Source organism: Passer montanus, unplaced genomic scaffold (assembly GCF_014805655.1).
Source record: "Passer montanus isolate IOZ18808 unplaced genomic scaffold, ASM1480565v1 scaffold118, whole genome shotgun sequence".
In the NCBI taxonomy this organism is placed as follows: domain Eukaryota; kingdom Metazoa; phylum Chordata; class Aves; order Passeriformes; family Passeridae; genus Passer; species Passer montanus.
In genome coordinates, this window is record NW_024358500.1 from 254,745 (window position 1) to 273,836 (window position 19,092).

Below are 19,092 nucleotides of genomic sequence, written 5' to 3' on the forward strand. Positions count from 1 at the left end.
TGTAAAGCTGTTCTGCCCCTCAGAGTGACCCATCCCAGAAGAAAGGCTCTACTCTGATAATCAGGCAGCAGAAGCTGGAGACAGACAATTAAAAGGCACATAGGTTTGGTTTTTTTTCCCCTAAGGACAATCACTCTGTGAATTTATTGCTTGTGAAACACACTAGTCTGGCATAATGGTGTCTGATAAGCAGAGCAGGTATCCCACAGGCAGAAAAGGTTTCTGCCCCTTCACTCTCTAAACACAGGTCTAGTCTAGACATATTTTCACAACTACTGGTTTGCCACAATCTCTCAGCACTTCCCAGCCACTCATTTCTACCAGCCTTGACCCCACTGGAGAAGTTTCTGCAATGGTTTTGGTTTTCAATCTCAAACATTAGAAACACTGAATAATTATTTCCTCTAAGAACCGCTTTTTCCATCTAATGTGAATGGGCCATCAAAGAAAATTATCAAAACAATCTCTGACAAATGGAATGAGGCCACCAAAGACCACTGGGACCTCTGGGTTGTTATCCAGAGATTGATCAGAGCTTTTGACTATTGTAACATGGTACAGAACAGAGACAATTCTGCAGAGAAGCCCCCCTGGCTGATGTAGCTGTTCCCAGCCTTCCCTTTCTTAGATTTAATCTACATATTGACATGGCCTGAATTTGTGTGGGTATGCCTGCTGCACTTAGCTGGAGAAACAGCAGGTAGGGAGGTCTTTTATCTCTTCAGTCTAATCCCAGAGGTAAAGCACCATCACAGGACCTTCCCTTAGCTAACCAGAAGCACCTATGTTGCCACTGCTGCTGCTTTGAACTCTGTGATTTGCTTGCAAGAACAGCAAAGAGGTAAATAATCAGATGATCTTCAGGCTCTTCCAACTAGGTTTCATTTGGTGTGACACTTAACTGTTATGACTCCTGGAGTCAGCTCCCTGATTGGTTTATATTTGGAATAATGTCCAGGAATTATTGTGCAACATCCAGTCCCACATACGCTGTGGATGAAAACGGGCTTCCAGCTTGTAACTTGCCTCCAAAAAGCTGGATTTCCAGTCCAAAAAACTATTTTTTAAAGCCAATGAATCACTGATGAAAGTTCAAGTAAACAGCACTTTCAAGAAACAGTGGATGAGGAGCAGAATCAAAAATGAAGGCACAAAATCTCCTTTGGACTTCTACAGCAATATTCCTAGATATTACCTGCAGTATCAGAGAGTGGAGTCCTCCAGTAACAGAGTCTTAGAATATAATTAAAAATCATATTAAAAATCATATAAAAATCAAATCCAAATAGCTCTGAACAACGCCTCACAAACTTTCAGCAACACTCCCTGCTTCTACTCGACGGCAGCAGTGAGCAGGGCTAGGGGAAGGTCCTTCCTGGGAAGCAGAGCTCTAGGGATCCAGAAAGGACACGGCGATGTAGCGGGTTCCTCTGGTGGTGGGGAGCCCCTCGTGGTAGTGGGTCAGGCGGCCGGGGTGCATGAGGCTCCAGCCCTTCCGCGGAGCTCGGATGGAGCAGTTGTAGCGCAGGAAGCGGCAGCCTCCGCCCTGGTGGGAACACAACACATGAAAAGCACCTCAGGGAAGGGGTCCCTGTGTCACCAGGGTATTTTCATGAAAAATCCCTTCAGGATTTTTCTCCTGAGAAGCCTCAGAGGGAAAGAAAAACAGTAATTATCTGCTGCTGTGGAAGGCAATGGGTGCAGCTTTGATTGGTCCATGTGGATTGTTTCTACTTAATGACCAACCATGGTCCAACTGTCTCGGACTCTCTGAGACTCACAAGATTTTGTTATCATTCCATTCCATTCCATTCCATTCCAGCCTTCTGATGCTTTCCTTTCTCCATTATTTTTAGCATAGCTTTAGTATAGCAATATAACATAACACAACACATAACACAACACATAACACAACACATAACACAACACATAACACAACACATAACACAACACATAACACAACACATAACACATAATATAATATATCAGCCTTCCAACACATAACACATAATATAATATATCAGCCTTCTGAAACATGGAGTCAAGAGTCTCATCTCTTCATTTGTCCTGGGACTCTTGAACACAACCACAGTCCCTGCCTTCTGACAGCACTTCTGAAAATGTGACAAGCTGCTTTAGGAATCTCCCGTGTTCTCATGCATTTAAAAATCTCTTTGCTAGCCCAAGCCAGTCATTAATTGTGATCCTTAGTGCAAGGAAGCCTGATATGGATCAGTATCGGAACAAGGTGACCCTGTGGCAGGGAGGAATGATGAATCTGACTCCATGTTCTCTGAAGGCTAATTATTACTTTATTATACTATATTATGCTATTACACTATATTACATTACATCTAAACTGAATCTGCCAAGCACTCCACTGCTCACAACTGCACAGAATCTCGTGACTGTCAGCCGACAGTCCTCACACACACACACACCTGGCCCTGACAGGCCAACGAAACAAAACACCATCACTTTGGGTAAACAATCTCCATATTGCATTCTACTTTTGCACAAACATAGGCACAGCAAATGAGATAAGAATAGCTTTTCCTTTCTCTGAGGTTCAGAGAATGTGAATCCCAGAATATCCTTGGGAAGCCGTGCCTTGCTTTTCTCTGTGAAGAGAAATGTGGCTACAGATCAGGGAAAGGTGCTCAGCTGCTCCAGGTGGTGTGCTGCATTCCTGAACCCCTGGCAGACACTCACCTCAAAGTCAATGCCAACTCTGTTCAAGGCAATGTTGATGGTAAAGGTGGATGTGTCATGGTGGGGTACTAGGGATGGCTGCTTCTCAGGTGCTATATGGCACTGAATAGTTATTTAGTTGTTTTGCACTGGGTTCTGTACTATTGCACAGAATAGTATGTTTGTATCCTCATGGGATTCCCCTTTTATATCACATGGTCTTTCCCTCCCCCAAAAGCCCTGGTGGTGATGTTTGTCCCAGGTTTACTGCTCCCCTCACCCCCTCCTCACTGTATCCCATTGGCTGTGGTCCTCTGCAGACACATTTCTCTTCACAGAGGAAAGCAAGGCACAATTCTTCCCAAGAATATTTCTGAGATTCACATTCTCTGAACTTCAGAGAATGGAAACAATTCTTATCTCATTTGCTGTGCCTGTGTTTGTGCAAAAGTAGAATGCAAAATGGAGATACCCAGAGTGATGGTGTTTTGTTTCCTTGGCCTGTCAGGGCCAGGTGTGTGTGTGTGTGTGGGTGTGTGTGTCAGAACAGTCATGAGATTCTGTGCAGTGTGTGCAGGGTTGAGTCCTTGGCAGATTCAGTTTAGATGTAATGCAAGATGATATAGAACAATATAGTATATTAAAGTAATTAATTAGCCTTCTGATAAGATGGAGTCAGATGCATCTTCTCTCCCTCATCGGGGGCGAAAATATCCACTATAGTCTTCTTCCTCCACTCCCCATTCCCCCAGGTTTAAAAGTCTCCCACCATGAGACATCACTCTCTTTTTTTCACCTAGCAGGTCACCTGGATGATCTGGTGTCTCCTACCAAGGAAATAAAATTAGGACTTTGTCCCCACGTGGAGAAGAGTGCTTCTCATCTTTTGCCTTTTGTCCTATGTAGGATGGTGTGGGCTGGGGTCCACAGCTAGCCAGATTGGACCCAAACAGCCCACCAGGCATGGATTCTTACAGCCACTAACTGTAATCCTGAGTACAAATAAGCCTGTTGTGGATCAGGGAAGGGTGTTCAGCTGCTGGTTGTGGTGTGCTGCACCCCTGAACCCCTGGCAGACACTCACCTCGTAGTCAATGCCAACTCTGTTCAAGGCAATGTTGATGGTGAAGGTGGAGGCGTCATGGTGGGGCACCAGGGATGGCTGCTCGTCAGGCTTGTAGCGAACCACAAAGGCCAGCTCAAACTGGGTCTGAGAGAGAAGAACAAAGAGCACTCTGTTAGAGGGCTATAGGGTTCTCTGGCTTCTGAGCTGCAGAGCAGGGTGTAACACTGAAAGTGCATCCCACTGCTAAAGGAGAAAGGCAGTTTCTCAATGACATTCTTCTGCCTGATTGCCTTTCTCCCAATGCACATACTTGGGTCACACTGCAGGGTCAGTTCCCCTGTACTGGGAAATGGTTTGTGTATTGCTGGAGGATTCTTGTCACAAAGCTGCAGCTGGAGGAGGTGCTGAGCTGACCATGAGTTTTGCTGTTCAGGTGGACATACTGTGGCCTCAGCTCTCTTTACAGAGAGCAGCAGGCACAAGCTTTCTCAAGGACTTTTCCTGGGAAGGCAGTGAGAAGCACAGAGAGGAGAAGAGAAAACAATTCTTTATCTCTATTCACTGCTCCTGTTGTTGTTGCACATGTGGAATGTGTTTGGGATTTGGTAATTGGATTCTGGTGATGGTTGTTTACATTAATTGGCCTATTATGTCTAAGCTGTGTCCTAACTGTCTGGGGACAGTCACAGGCTTTTCTTTAGTATCCAAACTCTTTAGCATAGTATCTCTTTAATATAGTATAGTATAATGTAATATAATATAGTTTTAATAAAGCAATTGTTCAGCATTCTGAATCAATGGAGTCAGGTGCCAATCATTCCCAGATGTTGGGGTCACCCTGCATATGACAGACATACCTTGGTGTAGTATCCTGGGTACAGCTTCTCTGTGATGGGTGCAATATAGTCCAGAAGAAACTTATACCATTCCCTTTCAAAGCCAATTTGGTTCATGTGTATGTCAATAGTTGGGACGTTCTCATATCCTCCTTGTATTCTGCTGTCCTGAAATAGAACCAACAGAAATACCTGTAAAGACGGGACCCTTGGAATTCAGGAATGAAAAGTACTTGTTCCTGGTAACTACAAATAAGTATGATGTTTGTTTATCAGAATTTGCAGGATGGAAAGCTCATTTCAAACCATAATTAAACTCTAAGGGAAACAATATTACCATCAGAGAGGCTGAACACTGGAACTTCAGAGGACACTAAAGAGGACTTCAGGAAAACTCAGAGTTAATCAGGAGCAAAATAAAGTATTGTCCCTACTTTCCTGGTTTAATCTAAGGATCTAATGCCTTCCCACAGGAGGAACTGCTATCACCAGATATGCACAGAAAATGGTGTAGCCCAGAACTCAAAAGAGCTCCTGCTTTTCTTACCGTGTTGTCACCTGTGGACCACTGGCCATAATGTTCCATTTCTTCCACCAGCTCATCACAGGCAGTGTCAGTGAATATGGGGAACCAGTAAACATCTGGGCAGGGCTGCAGACAGCAGACAGGTGAGAACAGCAGAAACAAGGACAGGTGTTTGAGGCAAAAAAGTAAGGCTAAAATGAGTGTAGACTGAGTAAGGGGAAGGAAACCAAAATATTGAGGGTAGAAATTTGTCTTCTGATTTATGTGCCCCACTTCCACTTAAGAGAGCTGGAATGATTTGGCTCTAAAAGTACTTTCAAGGTTATGTTTCCTCTGTTCAACTGCTTATTCCTGAGGATTACAATAATGATGATGAAGCATTGTCCTAAAGCTCATTTCCCATTCTGATGGATAATAGTGATGTTTTCTCACCATTTCTACCAATTTTCCTTTCAGAGCTGCTGTGTAGTTTTCATGGATGTACTTTTCTCTCCAGTCCTGCAATGAGAAGATAAGCAAACCAGTAACAGTAACTTCTGTGGGGCCCCTGCTTAAAGAGTTAATAAAAAGCCAGGCACTCGTGCAAGCAGTATTTCACAGGCTTTGAAGATCCACGTGTTATGAATCCCAAAATCATGTTCTCTTCAAATTTTGTGCCTGTGCTCCTCATCCCACCTGAGAGTCACCATTATTAAAGCCTGGGCTGCCCATAGTGATAAATCTAATATCAGGTCTCCCACACTGCTGTGCCTTCTGAGTATGCAGGTTATCTCACCTCGGGATTGCTGAATATTTGCCAGAGGTCATTGTGGAGGTGACTTGTCTGGTAATTCTCCAGGGACAGTATGTGTCCAAACTGATGCTGGTTTGTCAGGTACATAAAGACTCCCTGCAGGACAGAGAAAAATAATAAAGGCCTCACATTTCTGAGAGCCCTGTGAAACCAAGCACTGGACAGTTCTCCAAGCTGTTCATTTACTCATTCTTTCTCCTGTGGGCTTTCAGTTTTATTTGCACCCTGGATATGAGAAACTCTGAAAAGTTATAGACAGACAGTAATTCTAAGTCCTGCCAGCCAGGGCTGGAAGCAGAGGAGAGCAGCAGCTGTGAGATTAGAGTCTCCCTTCTTACCCTGTCAATCCCACTTAGAGCAGTCCTGAAAAGGCCTAATAACAAAAATGTTATCCACGTTCAGTGGTCCATGGCTACACATGGTTTCACAGCAAGACAAAAACCCCATGCTGTTCCAAAGCCTGCACTGCACTGACTAGTACAAGTTCACCTTATCCCTGCCCTGGCAGAGCTGAATGCCTTGAAACTGCTTAATCCTGTACCCTTCACCCTGGCACAGAGCTCTCCCCTGCCAGCCTCTCTCCTTGACTGACCTGACTGCGAATGTTGTGGCAGAAAGCCATGTCAGCATCCAGCTTGCCACTGTGGAACAGATCTGCCTGGTCGAGCTCGGAGCGCAGCGCCTTGCCTTTCACCATGTAAACACTGCTGATGTAGGGAACGTTCCAAAGCCCCCTGAAACACAGCAGAAGAAAAGTCAGACTGGAAGTACCACTAAGACAGATAGTGCTGCACTCGACAGGATGACAGGCAGCACTGCAGCATCAGCCTGGCTTGCCTAAATGAGCCAACTCAGAACAGCAGGAAGAAACCATACCAATGGAGATTGGCATGCCAGAAAAAATCACTTATATTGCCCACAGCTTTTAAGCTGCACAAATGCTAGTCCACCATGAAAGCAATTAATTGCTACTGTGTGTTTTTGCTAGGGACATAATTAGTGGCTTGAATTTCTTCCCAGAGAGATCAACATATTTTTCCAGTGGTTTAAAGAAACTGAACCAGCCAAAAGTGCATAAGCTGATTTCCAGCATTTACTGCACATACAATGGCCTATAAAAAAGAGGGTCCTTCAAGAATTTGAATGAATCAACAATTCAATTTTGTGAATCTTCCATTCAAAGATCACCTGAAAATTGATCTGACAGAGATTATACAGCACTTTACAGGACTTTAAGGATCACACTAACTATAATACCCAGGTGGGAAAACATGACATGAGTAAGATGAGATGATTTCAGCAATCAGCACTCTCAAACCCTTACTCTGATCATAAGTCTGCCCCAAGTATGTTACTGTCTCTGCTCCGGGGAGACATAAAGCAACTTCCAAATGGGAGCAGAGACTTCTCTGCCTTTCCTACACACAAAGGCATTTGCACTCTCTGGTTCTTGGGCATTAGTTTGATGATAATGTGCTGCAGCAAGCTTTCTATTTGAGGGATTTTATCAGTGAAGAGCTCTCTTGGCACACTCACACTCTGAGCCTTTGAACAATATCCACATAATCTTCCGAGCGGGCGTAGTACCCATCGGGGCTCAGTGCTCCCCAGAAATTGGACCACAGCTTCTCATGACGGCTTACCAGGGGGGCAATCACCAGCCTGGAAGCATGAAAGAAAAAGGAATTGCAGGGCAGGATGTTACCACAGGAGGAAAAGGGAAATATTTACAAACCACAGTACCGTAAGAGCTGTTTCCTCCCTCCCTCCCTCCCAGAGTTGCTGTTTTGTTAACTCTGTTGGAATGAAATGCCACGTAAGAAAGGCTAAATATGGTCCCAATCTCCTCTCTAACTATACCCTGCACCAGGTCTGTTAGAATCCAATTTGTTCTAGTGACTAGATAAAAACAAAGCTAAGGATGATTTATATCCCCTGCCTAAAATCCAGGGATTACAACTGCAGTGGGAAGAAAAAAAAGAACATGTAAGAGGTGTTTGGCTAACATCCCATCTCTGGCACAGCTCTCCTGCTTCCCCAAACATCTCAGGGATATGCACTGAATTCCTCATGTGAGATGACCAGTAAGCGTTGCTCAGACCAAAGAACTCACTTGTTTTGTTCAATCAGGATCCTCAGAGTCTCTGTGTTCTTCAGAGCTACCTCAGCATCCAGGCTAAAGTAATAGTCACAGTCAGGATCCTTCCTGCACAAATCCCTACAGCCAGAGAGAAGGAAAGTCACATCCTCAACCAGGGGAAGACAAAGAACAGACCAAGAATTCCTTCACCTTGCAGTCTAAAGGTCTTCTGGGTGCGCAGAGAAGTTTGGTTTAATGTAACAACCCAGAGGGCCAGCACAGTACAAGCACACCAGATTCAGTATCCAATAACAGATATTGAGACACAGCCAAAATCACATTTAGCAAACTGTTTCTTCAGCTCAAACTGAAGAGGTTCCCATTTACAGCTAGCCCAAATCCACACCTGAGCTCAAACCTCCTGATCACAGACAGGAAGATACTCTCCCACTAGTTCTTAGTTTTGCTACAACACTCCTCCTCTTCAGAGATATGGGTGCCTATCCCTTGAGCTCTATAACTGGGTATGTAGATGAGGCCAGGAGATACAGGGCTATCCTCCTGTCAGAACAAAGGACCAGTGAGAACTTAGTTCCTGAAACTGGACAAAGTGACATGGTATGGAAGCTGATTTTTTCCCAACATATAAGAGCATCAGAATTAATGCTAGAAAAACTGAAAGGGTGACTGAGAAAAGAAGAGCAATCACTTGATAGGGATGATCCTCAGAATAGATGTCTTAGTTTGGGCAGGGGCTGTCTCTGCTAGCTGTCAGGTATGGCCTCTTCACTTACATGCCCAAGTTACGTGCCTCAGCATTCTCCACCTCATCATCTGGTCCGATCACTTTGACAGCGAGATATTCTTTGCCATGCTCTTCTACAAAAGAGTCCACCTCCATCAAGTGATGCTCCTCCTATTGCAAAATTAAAAAAAACCACTTAAGATGGGCTCATCCAGGCCACTCAGCCTCCTGCTCTTGAAAATGAGTAACCAGGCAACAGCTCTTAAGCCCACTTCCACGTGTTAACAGCTGGATGGGTGTTACTGCAGATAAGAATGCAATTTTGTGGGTGCCACTGCAGATATACACAGCCTGGAAGTCTAACCCAAGGCTGCAAAAGTATCTAGAGTAGAGGACAAGGTGTACATTTTCCCCACATTTGCTAAGACCATCACAAGCCGACTTCACTTACATGGTTGTGAATGAAGAGCTGGATCCGTTGCTTTGGGTAATGAAGGTTACGAAGCCGCAAGAAAAACTGGGAGAGGAATGGGGTGGGCTGCTCGATGAAAATGCCAATCAGAATCATTGGCAATGCCTCATCCTACAATCAGGGACAAGAGGAGAGCAGTGGTGAGTCACGTTTAGCATCAGACACGTAACAAGTGTAAGACTTGTTTAGAGCTTTGAATAAACACAGCAGCCTTACCTTAAACCCCGAGAGGCTTCGCAGACCTTCATCACACACTGTGCAGCCAGTCTCAAAGGTCCATACTTGAGGAATGTAGTTGCCCAGGTAGTTCAGCTGCAGCTGCAAAAGGAAGTTTGCCAGATTATGCATTACAGGGCAGGGGAGTTTCTTTGTGTGCATCCCCACTGTGGGGTCACATTTGAACTTTGTTTACCTTCTCCATGAACTAAAGAGTCTGAAAATCATGACAGCCTGACCATCCAACTATGTGGGTCTTTGAACCAGATCCATCTTGCTGCTAAGGGCCTGGACTGCTTATTGTTTCTCAAATGTAAATGTACACAGGGAAAGTCAGTATCTGTGGAGGCAGTAACCTCATCCATTGAGCCTAAAGGGTCACTTTGCAACAAACACAGACCAAATCTTTCTCTCAGGACAGTCCACTTACCTTGGTGGGTCCATTTCCATGGATCACCACAGGCAGAGTGTCATATAACAAGTTTCTTGCTCTCACTCGTGAGTTTTCAAACTTCAGAACTATCTCATCTGGAAATGACATTGTCATCATGTTAAGGCTTTTATTGAGAATTAGAAGCACAATGCTTCATTTATACAAAAAAATGCTGAAAGATGAAAGTGTGGACAATGGATAACTGTGCACAAGTAGTTTAAGGGCTACAGACAATATCTTTAAAGGAGAAAAAATATTCAGAATGATCCAGTGAAGTAACAGGAGGATGCCTGGGAAGCTGGACAATGACTGGGAATTGGCAGAAGCCATACTGAAAGATTATTTCAAAACTGGCATTGACAAACTGTGCAGTGAGGAGCAGCTACTGATCACAGAGACAGCTATTGATGGGACGACTCAGGCCCTTCCCACCTAAGTGTTCCATGCACCTGCACATGCATGTTCTGATGTCTCTCTTTGTCACCCCTCACAAAAGTACATCCTCCTGGCAGAGATCATCAAAGATGTTGCCTCAACACAACTATACAAAATCCTTCAGAAAAAAAGACTAGCACAGATGCATCATCCTCCTAGCAGAGATCATCTGCTAGGCAGATGTTGCCTCAACACAACTATACAAAATCCTTCAGAAAAAAAGACTAGCACAGATGCAAGCTGCAGTCTGTCATTGATATAATGAGCACAGGAGCCACAAACTTCACTGCCATTATCCCTTTTTACTTGATCAGAATAAAGATGGAACGGTGCAAGACTGAAAACATTAGGCAGCATTGATAGGAAAGTAAGTGAATCCCTCTTGCCAGGACTAGCAAAATCAATCAGCAGGTCAGGTCAGCAGCCTGGTACAACCAGTGAGTGTTCACAGACATATCTGGTTGCTTCTCACCTCCCATGGCATTCCAGCACGGTTCTGAAGCGGAAAGGCAGGCGAGCCCTAGGCAGGGCTCTGTGTTATTACTTGCACTGGAAGTCCCTCCCAGTCTCAATCCCCAAGGCTAATGCAGTCTGACATGCCTGGAGATCAAACTGGCAAGGAGGTGTAAGATGAAAAACCTGACCTGCATTCCCTGAAGTGGAGAAGGAATTGCAATGAGAACGTAGTTGGTCTCAGTGGAATTGCAAACAAATCCCAGAACTCTGGCAGAGACTTTTACTAAAGCTTTTTCTGTGGGGACAGCCATTTCTGAAATACAATCCCTTCAGCCATAACTTTATTTCTGGTGTCAACATGCAAGTTGCATTCCAAGGAGAAATGAGCTCCTTTCTTCCATCTCACCTAATGCTCCATTTAGGTTTTGGAAGATCCGGCTTCTGTGGTCTAGACTGATGTTGATACTTTCCTTTAAAAGAATTAGATAACTTAATTAGAAATTAGATAACCTTAATTAGAACACAAAATACATATATACAGACCGTATGCTCAGTGAAGATATATTGCATTCCTAAAGTCATTTGCAAACTCTCCAAAGCCTGAAGCCTTAAATATTTCCATATAATCATCATTTTCAGTCAAATCTGGGACAATTCACCACTTTCAAGAACAAGTTAAGTATATTCTATTAGGCAAAACTATGCAAACCCCCTCTCCCCCTCTTTTAAAGCTGCTGTGGGTGTGTCAATAAATCTGCATCATATGAATGAAGTAGACTTACAGTCATCTAAACCCCACAATACATATAATACACAGGAATGCCAGATAGAAAAACCATCTGCTGTGAAAAGTTTCTTGCCTTCTATCCACAGGACAAGTGTGACCCTGAGCATTACCCCAGGTACCAGTGTCAAACCAGAGGACAGTAAGGTGCAAGATCAGCTTGTGCAATCTTTGTTTTTATCCCCTGCTGCAAGTCACACTCTGACTGAGTGGGACTAAAATGCAGCTCTGACTTAACAGAATTCTGTGTCCCTGCAGGCATTTATGAGACTGATTACTGGAAAGGACAGCAGGGTGCTAACATCCACTGTCTGAGTGCCAAGTCAGGGGAATTACTCAGCCCTTGCGTGGCACAGGGCCAGAACTGCAGATGAGAACATTAAAGGGACTGTCCATGTTAAAGTATCACAGGCCATACTCAGATCTGGGGAACTAAAAAAGCCCAGCTGTTCTAAATTTTCTACCTGCCTTGCTGGCAAAAAAATTGCAAGTGTCTCTCTAGTCTGATAGCAGTTCCTAATTTCAAATGTTTCCTCTTGATTCAATTGCTGTTACAGTTTGAGTTCCCCATGCATTTGGTCTCTCCCCAGGGACAGACTGGCCTCTGCAATGCACAGCAGGGCAGTGACACAGAACCAGAATGACCTGTGGGCTGGATGGCCTGGCCAGTGCACTACGCAGTGCTGGGATGGCAGTGCTGCTTCCAGGGTCCATTCCAGGCTTCTGCAGGATGTTACATGGCATCTTCCTAAAATGTACTCAGTGCTAGGCTGGCTGTCTCTAAGTCAGCACTGCACTCTGCAGTTTCACATCCCCTGGGAGGAGGCTGCTTAGTTCCCCCACACTCAATGGCTTTGAACACCAGCACCTCCAGATAGTGGTAGGAGCCTCCAGTAAGACTTGTTTTCAGACATCTCTCTTCCCATTCACGTTTTATGCTTAAATATAAAAACCACTAATACCAGAAAATGGGGGTACTGGCTAGAACGCAAATTTTCAGAAACCCAGAATCTAGATACACCTACTCTTTTTTCTGGATCCAAGAAGATACTTGTATAGAAGAGCTGGTCACTGTCATCATCCTGTCCTTTCCACTCCTCCACAAGCTTCTTCAGGTTTGGAGCATAACCTATGAAGCCTGTGGGAATAAGTATGAGGAGGTGTTTCAACCCACACGACCAAAAAATAGAAGCACTCCTGTATACACGTACTTTCACTTCTCTCACATGAAATCTCACTACACCCTGTGCTGCTGCAGACTCATCAACTTTCAGTTTGCTTTGCCACTTCTCCCACAGGTCAAATAGGAGGAGAAAGCTGGAAGCCAGCTGTGTGTCTCACCTCCAGAACCCAGGAAGCGCTTTCCATCTCGCACCTGAGGATACTTGGCTTCCAGCCTTCTGTCAGGATAGATGTAATTCTCTGCTGAGAAAACCACCTTGCTTTTGGCTTGTTTGAACTTCTTCAGCAGTTCTGTGGGGCCCGAAGCAAAGAGCACATCATAACTAGAGAGAGAGACAGACCAAAAAAGGACAAAAGGAATGGAGTCAGAAAAATATGTCATTGAGAAAAGTTTCTGGAAACAGCTAATTCTTTGGGAATCTCTTTCTTTTAGTTCTGTTCAACAGTATTACATTTTTGGTAATGCAACTAATCAAATTATTTGTATGCTGGGCATATGAAAAGACACTGAGACTCCAACCCATCCTTTTCTCTCTTCACCTCTCTGGAGATTAATTCTTGGCTCTCACAATGTGCTGCAGCCTACTTTATTTTACAAAAAAAAAATAACTCTGGTAAGAAAGCCCTGCCTAGTTCCATAGGAATTGTCTGCTCATTCTCTGCAGATAGAGGCAGCCAAATTCCACCGTGGCAGAATCAGGTACAACACTATCAATGTCATGCAGGAATTGGCATCAGCCTATTCAGATCAGACCTTCCCAACTGCCACGGATGCAGCTCTGAGCGATTCCCAGGAAACTCCAGAGCATTCAGGGAAAAATCTGGACAGAGATCTGGACACACTTTTCAAAAGCAATTGATTTCACAGTTCATTTCTTCTCAGTGAGAAGCTGTCCAAACCACTGTAAGATTCAGGTCATGGCAAATTCTTTGCAGCCATTACCTTTCCACGAAAAGGATGATCAAGTCCTCCTTATCCTCATACTGCTTCAGAGCTGACTTCAGGAGACGAACCTTCTGCCCACCTCCAGCTGGCTGCTGGTCATCTCCACCCTGCCACTCCTCATCCAGCCCCAGCACCTACACAGCAGCAGGCACAGGGTTATTGTATTTGTGCTGCCCCAGACGATGGGAGGAATGATGAATCTGACCCCATGTTCTCAGAAGGCTAATTTATTAACAGGCACAGGGTTATTTATTTGTTTTGCCCCAGATGATGGAAGGAATAATGAATCTGACCCCATGTTCTCAGAAGGCTAATTTATTATTTTATGATACTATATTATATTAAAGAATACTATACTAATTATACTAAAGAATACAGAAAGGAAAGTTACAGAAGGCTAAAGAGATAATAATGAAAACTCCTGACTCTTTCCAGAGTCCTGACAGAGCTTGGCCCTGATTGGCCAATAAGTCAAAATAATTCACAGCAGAAACCAATGAAACAATCACCTGTTCACCAACAGGTGAACAAACGCATTCCAAAGTAGCAAAACACAGGAGAATCAAACAAGACAACAGTAATTTCCTTTTTCTCTGAGGCTTCTCAGCTTCCCAGGAGAAAAATCCTGGGCAAAGGGATTTTTCTAGAAAACGCCACACAGGATCACCTCAACAAGGCACTTTCCCAGCAAGGCTCACAGGAAAGAACCAGGATCCACAAACTTAGTGGTCCTGGTAACTCCCAGCGCAAATCACAGCAAAAACAACAGCCCCAGGACAAAGGGAGTGGCCAGCCTTTGATCCAGTCTCTGGGCTGGACAATCAGTGTCACAAGGTAACACAGTGACAGAGCACTCCTGGCCACAGGGACAGGAGCACACTGTACTGTGTGTCTTGGCAGTGCAAGGGAAAAGTGCCATGAGGCTCCCCTGAGCAGGAGTTCTGGATCTCATCCCAAGGGAACACTCAGGGTGCTGCAGAAATGAGCCAGCCACAGTGCTTTTCAGCCAGGTGACAAGATGTGTGTCCTCTCCTGAGCTTTTATTTAATCACTGTGGGGCCAAGCCTGATCCATTCCACAATTTGAAATCCCCTTTGACCAACCACCATGGAAGCTGCTGGACATCACCTGGATTTTGTAGTTGAAGAACTGGGCTGATCTCCTGAACCGCTGGAATCCTTCAGTCTGCTTGGTGGCCACAGTCAGAACCAGCAGTTTTTCTGCACACAGGGAAAGCACAAGAGATGCTCAACTTGTGTGGTTTCCACAACCTGCTGTTCCACACCTAACTTGATTGTGGGTATAAAATGAGAGATTATGCAAAGATACCATTTCATTGCCTGACTTCTGAGCTAAAAAAAAAAATAATAAAATGTATTTAGTGGGTTTTTTGCCCTGCTAGTGAAAGCTACTATTCTCTTCCCTCACACAGAGTACCGAAGAAATTAAACTAGAAGATAAAAAATAGAACTATTACAAAATGCCCATTTGGAAGTCATCAATTGAATGCAGTTTTGACTTTCTGTTCCCCACAGAGCTGCTTTTTTGTCACTCAGCATTGACTGGATGTAGGGAAAACCAAAATTAGACTAAATCCTATTTTTTCCTCTCCATAGCTGCTTCAATTTTCTACTCCATTCCTGAGGCATCTTCCAGTTTTTCACACATATTCAATGTGAATTTAATTGTGCTATAATTTTAATTTACATTCTTCTCCCAAACTTGCTTTTCATTCCCAGTCCCTTAAAAATTACAAACCTTAATCCTGAAGTTCTCTTTCAGAAGTTTCTCTGTGGTACCCTGGAATATGATTTTTACGTGGAAGTTCTGGTTTCCCCATTGCAATGATGAAATGTTATACTTCACCTTAACAGTTGTGCTGAAGTAGGAATTTGTATAGGCTCTGGCAACAGTGCTTAAATGCAAATCCTGCCCATCCGTTTTAAACATCAGAAAATACCAGGAAAAACTGAAAGCACATTTTCTTGGTCTCAGCAGGCTTTTCTTGGAACAATGATTTTTTTCAATGGATGTACCAGATGTATCTCCCTCATGTACCCAAACTGATATTCTGTCTAGTTTTGGAGAGGAAGGATCTAGAAGCTGAAGTTTTAGATGGACCTCTCAAAGGCAGAAAAAGTGAAAAATAAGTGTAAGACTCCAAGTTAGGAAGAAAGATATTACCAAACAAATTCATCAAATCCTTTACCTGCATCAGAATAAAAAAGAGAAGAGATGGAGAACAATCAGTAGGTCAGGCTAATTGTATTTATTAGACATATGCACTAAGTGATAAATAAAAGAATATAAATCCCATATAGGTGCAGTTTTTAAAGGCAGATTTTTAGACATATGGAGTTCATTCCTAATCCAGCACCTCCAGCACACTCCAGTGCCTTGTGCCCAGCCCAGGCACAGGGAGCAAACAAATGACTAAAATACATATATCCTCAGGGAATATGTTAAAGCCATTACAGTTTCTAGCCATATGATGGCACACAGAAAGCCATGGCAGCTTTTTGAGAGATCTCTGAGCTCATGGATTCTGAGAAGGTGAGGATCATCCTGCCAAGGAAGAGGGGGAGAAGCATGGGTTTGTCAGACAGGAATGCAGACAACCCTCAAATTCTAATACGTGAGGGGAGAAAGCATATGATAATGATGAGAGAAGGGAAGGAGAAGGACAAGGAGAAGGAAAGGAGAAGGAGAAGGAGAAGGAGAGAAGGAGAAGGAGAAGGAGAAGGAGAAGGAGAAGGAGAAGGAGAAGGAGAAGGAGAAGGAGAAGGAGAAGGAGAAGGAGAAGATTCTGACTGCTATGCAATTATTTCAGCCCAAAATCTCAGGCATCTCACATCAAATAAATCACTAATTCATTTTGGTGCTGCCATCCCAAGAAAGCCCCACACTGTTTATGACTTGACTGCCAAAATTTGCTGGACAGGATGAGTGCTGAGCGCTCACACAGAACAGGAAGCGGTGTCCTATTTCTACGACAGAAAAGTTCTCCCCGTGCAGTTTGTGAACTCAGAGGAGCATGAAAAACCAGCACAAAGACCACTCTCATCCCCTGCAGAATTCCAAGCTGCAGATTCCCTGTGGGGTAGCACACTGAGAGACACTAAGCTCAGTTTCTGTTCTAAGAACTCTGCAGTAGCCATAGAATTTCCATCCCAAGAGACATTCCTTCAGCCCAGCACTGGAAGTCTGTGCTGAGCTATGTTGCCTCTGCTCCTTCTGCTTTAACCCTTTCCTCTCTTTCCCAAAGATTTTGCTGAACACTCACGCAGCTGATAGATATTTTCAAGGACAGAGCAGTAAACCCTCTCCCTTTCAATATCACATGCAAACTTTTCAAAACACCCTAAACAGATTGATGCATCCCTGTTTCCCATATCACAGTCAATTTCCACATGTAGAAATGCAGCTTGTTCTGCTGAGCCAGGCCTCCTGGGCCACACAAACAACTAGGAATTGTATAAATACATTTAATAATGGCATGGCTGCAGAATACAAATACACAGTGGTTAACAAAGCAAGCACTGGACTCAGAACCAGGGGAACTGGACTGTATTGGTGGTTCTGCTTACAACAAGGAGCTAATCCTACTATCCCTCTTTTTCCATCTGTAGAATGATAGAAGAGGACATTTACCTCTTTTGTGAAGGTTTTACAGCTCTATAGATGAAAAGGATTCTGTAAGAACAAAGTACTGGATCAGGAACCTTGATACCAACATCACAATGAAATGATTCAATAAACTTCTGAGTTTTTATAAAGAATAAAATTCAGGGACCAGATGAGTTCAGTAACAAAAAAAATTATTTTCTTCTGCCCTAAGTCTACAGGGAAAGCACAGCTGCAGCTGCATTTTAGGACAAGGAATGAATTTATCCTTAGGCTGTGATTTGGGAAATCTTACTGTGTCACTTCCTGTTAAGACAGTGTCTAAGAAAATACCATTAATATGGAGATCAAAAAGAAGAAAAACAAAACAGTGCACAATTTAACAGTGGATAATATAATCTCTGTACTACACTTACAGAAGAATCTTTTTAAATTCTATCAACTACAAATAACTATGTTGAGAGCTTTTGCACAGATATAAAAGAATATCCAAGAGAGAAGACCAGTATCATTATTCTCACATTACTCTAGAGAAGCTGAGGCACAGGAAAGATGAGGCATTTTCTTTTTGAACCATGCCAAAAGTGATGGTTCAGAAAAGAGCTAATTCCAAATTCCTCTTCCTAACCAATTTACCTCGTTCTCTTTCCCAGCCCCAAGTTTTATATCTCTAGTGCATTCTAAAACCTTACTAAAACCATGGAAGATTTGGGATGTGCAAAGAAGGCAGGATAGCACAGAGATTCTTTGTTTTAATCATGCCACTACAGCCAAAGAACTCCCAACACCCCCATAGATGCACAGTAACTGTATTAAGTAATGTACATAGTTATACCAGAATCACACTGTGAAGGGAAATATTACACACAACAAGATGAAATCTCCTCCTAATTGCCACTTCTCTAATGAAGACAGAGATAATTATCCAAACTTCTTGGCAGAGTGACAGTGTATGAACCACTTCGTGCAGCTGACACTCTGAAGCTGCCCTAATCCTCTGCTCTTCTACCAGCTCCTCTAGAGCTTCTACCAGCTGTTTACGGAGGGAGACACACTGATGCTATTTTAGGAGCACCCCAGATCTTGACTCACAGTGTGGCCAGCCTGGGATCAAATGCCCTCCGGTTACCTAATTCTCGAACCCCTAAGTTCAAAAGCAGGGAGGGGCTGACCCGGGTGGGATGCACCCCGCGGGACGAGACGCTGTGTGACCAAACTGCGAGCTGCCCGAGGCTCCAGCTGCCTGCCAGGGCTCGCACCGCCGCGGGCAGCGCTGGGCAGCGACAGCACGACAAAGCCAGCACCGCACCCCGTCCACCAGCCGGTCCCCGCGGTGACCCGAGCAGCTCCCCTTACCTTCCTGCTGCGAGGCACGGCCACCCCCCGCCCCGAGCAGCGCCAGCAGCGCCCCGAGCAGCAGCGGCACCGCCGCAGGCACCATGGAGCCGGCTTCGCCCTGCGCACGGCGCTGCGGGAGCGGCAGCGGCACCGCGGGCCGGGCCGGGGCTGCCGGAGCTGTGCCACGCACCAGACCCGCCCGGGGAGACGGCAGCAGGAGGAGGCGGGAGGAGATGGCTCCTCCTCCGGGCAGCCCCGGCCCCCGCAAGAGGCGGGAGGCAGCCGGGACAGGGCTGGGAGAAGCGCGGGGAGCGGCGAGAGGAGCTGCGGGGTTTGAGCCCGGAGCTGCAGCGGCTTTGCCGGGCTGCGGGATCCAGCGGGGCTCTGCGGAGCAGCAGAGGGGCAAACAGGCACTGAGCTGTGGAAACCCAGGGCACCGGGAATATTTCTGTCTGCTCTGGGGTGTCCT

The 19,092-nt window shown here is 44.7% G+C and overlaps 1 protein-coding gene across 1 annotated transcript; it reads right to left on the bottom strand.

The window, feature by feature from the left end:
• Window positions 1-104: 104 nt before the first annotated feature.
• On the bottom strand, window positions 105-18,844 carry PLOD1 (procollagen-lysine,2-oxoglutarate 5-dioxygenase 1). Its single transcript, XM_039697522.1, has 19 exons — window positions 18,642-18,844; window positions 14,790-14,881; window positions 13,659-13,795; window positions 12,875-13,038; window positions 12,559-12,671; window positions 11,156-11,219; window positions 9,856-9,953; window positions 9,426-9,527; window positions 9,189-9,320; window positions 8,787-8,908; window positions 8,026-8,130; window positions 7,449-7,574; window positions 6,505-6,646; window positions 5,895-6,008; window positions 5,552-5,617; window positions 5,141-5,245; window positions 4,615-4,761; window positions 3,776-3,901; window positions 105-1,546 (listed from the first exon to the last, which is right to left on the bottom strand). Exons 1-19 carry the CDS (start codon window positions 18,724-18,726, stop codon window positions 1,391-1,393), a joined length of 2,196 nt encoding a protein of 731 aa, XP_039553456.1. The 5' UTR covers window positions 18,727-18,844; the 3' UTR covers window positions 105-1,390.
• Window positions 18,845-19,092: the final 248 nt, after the last annotated feature.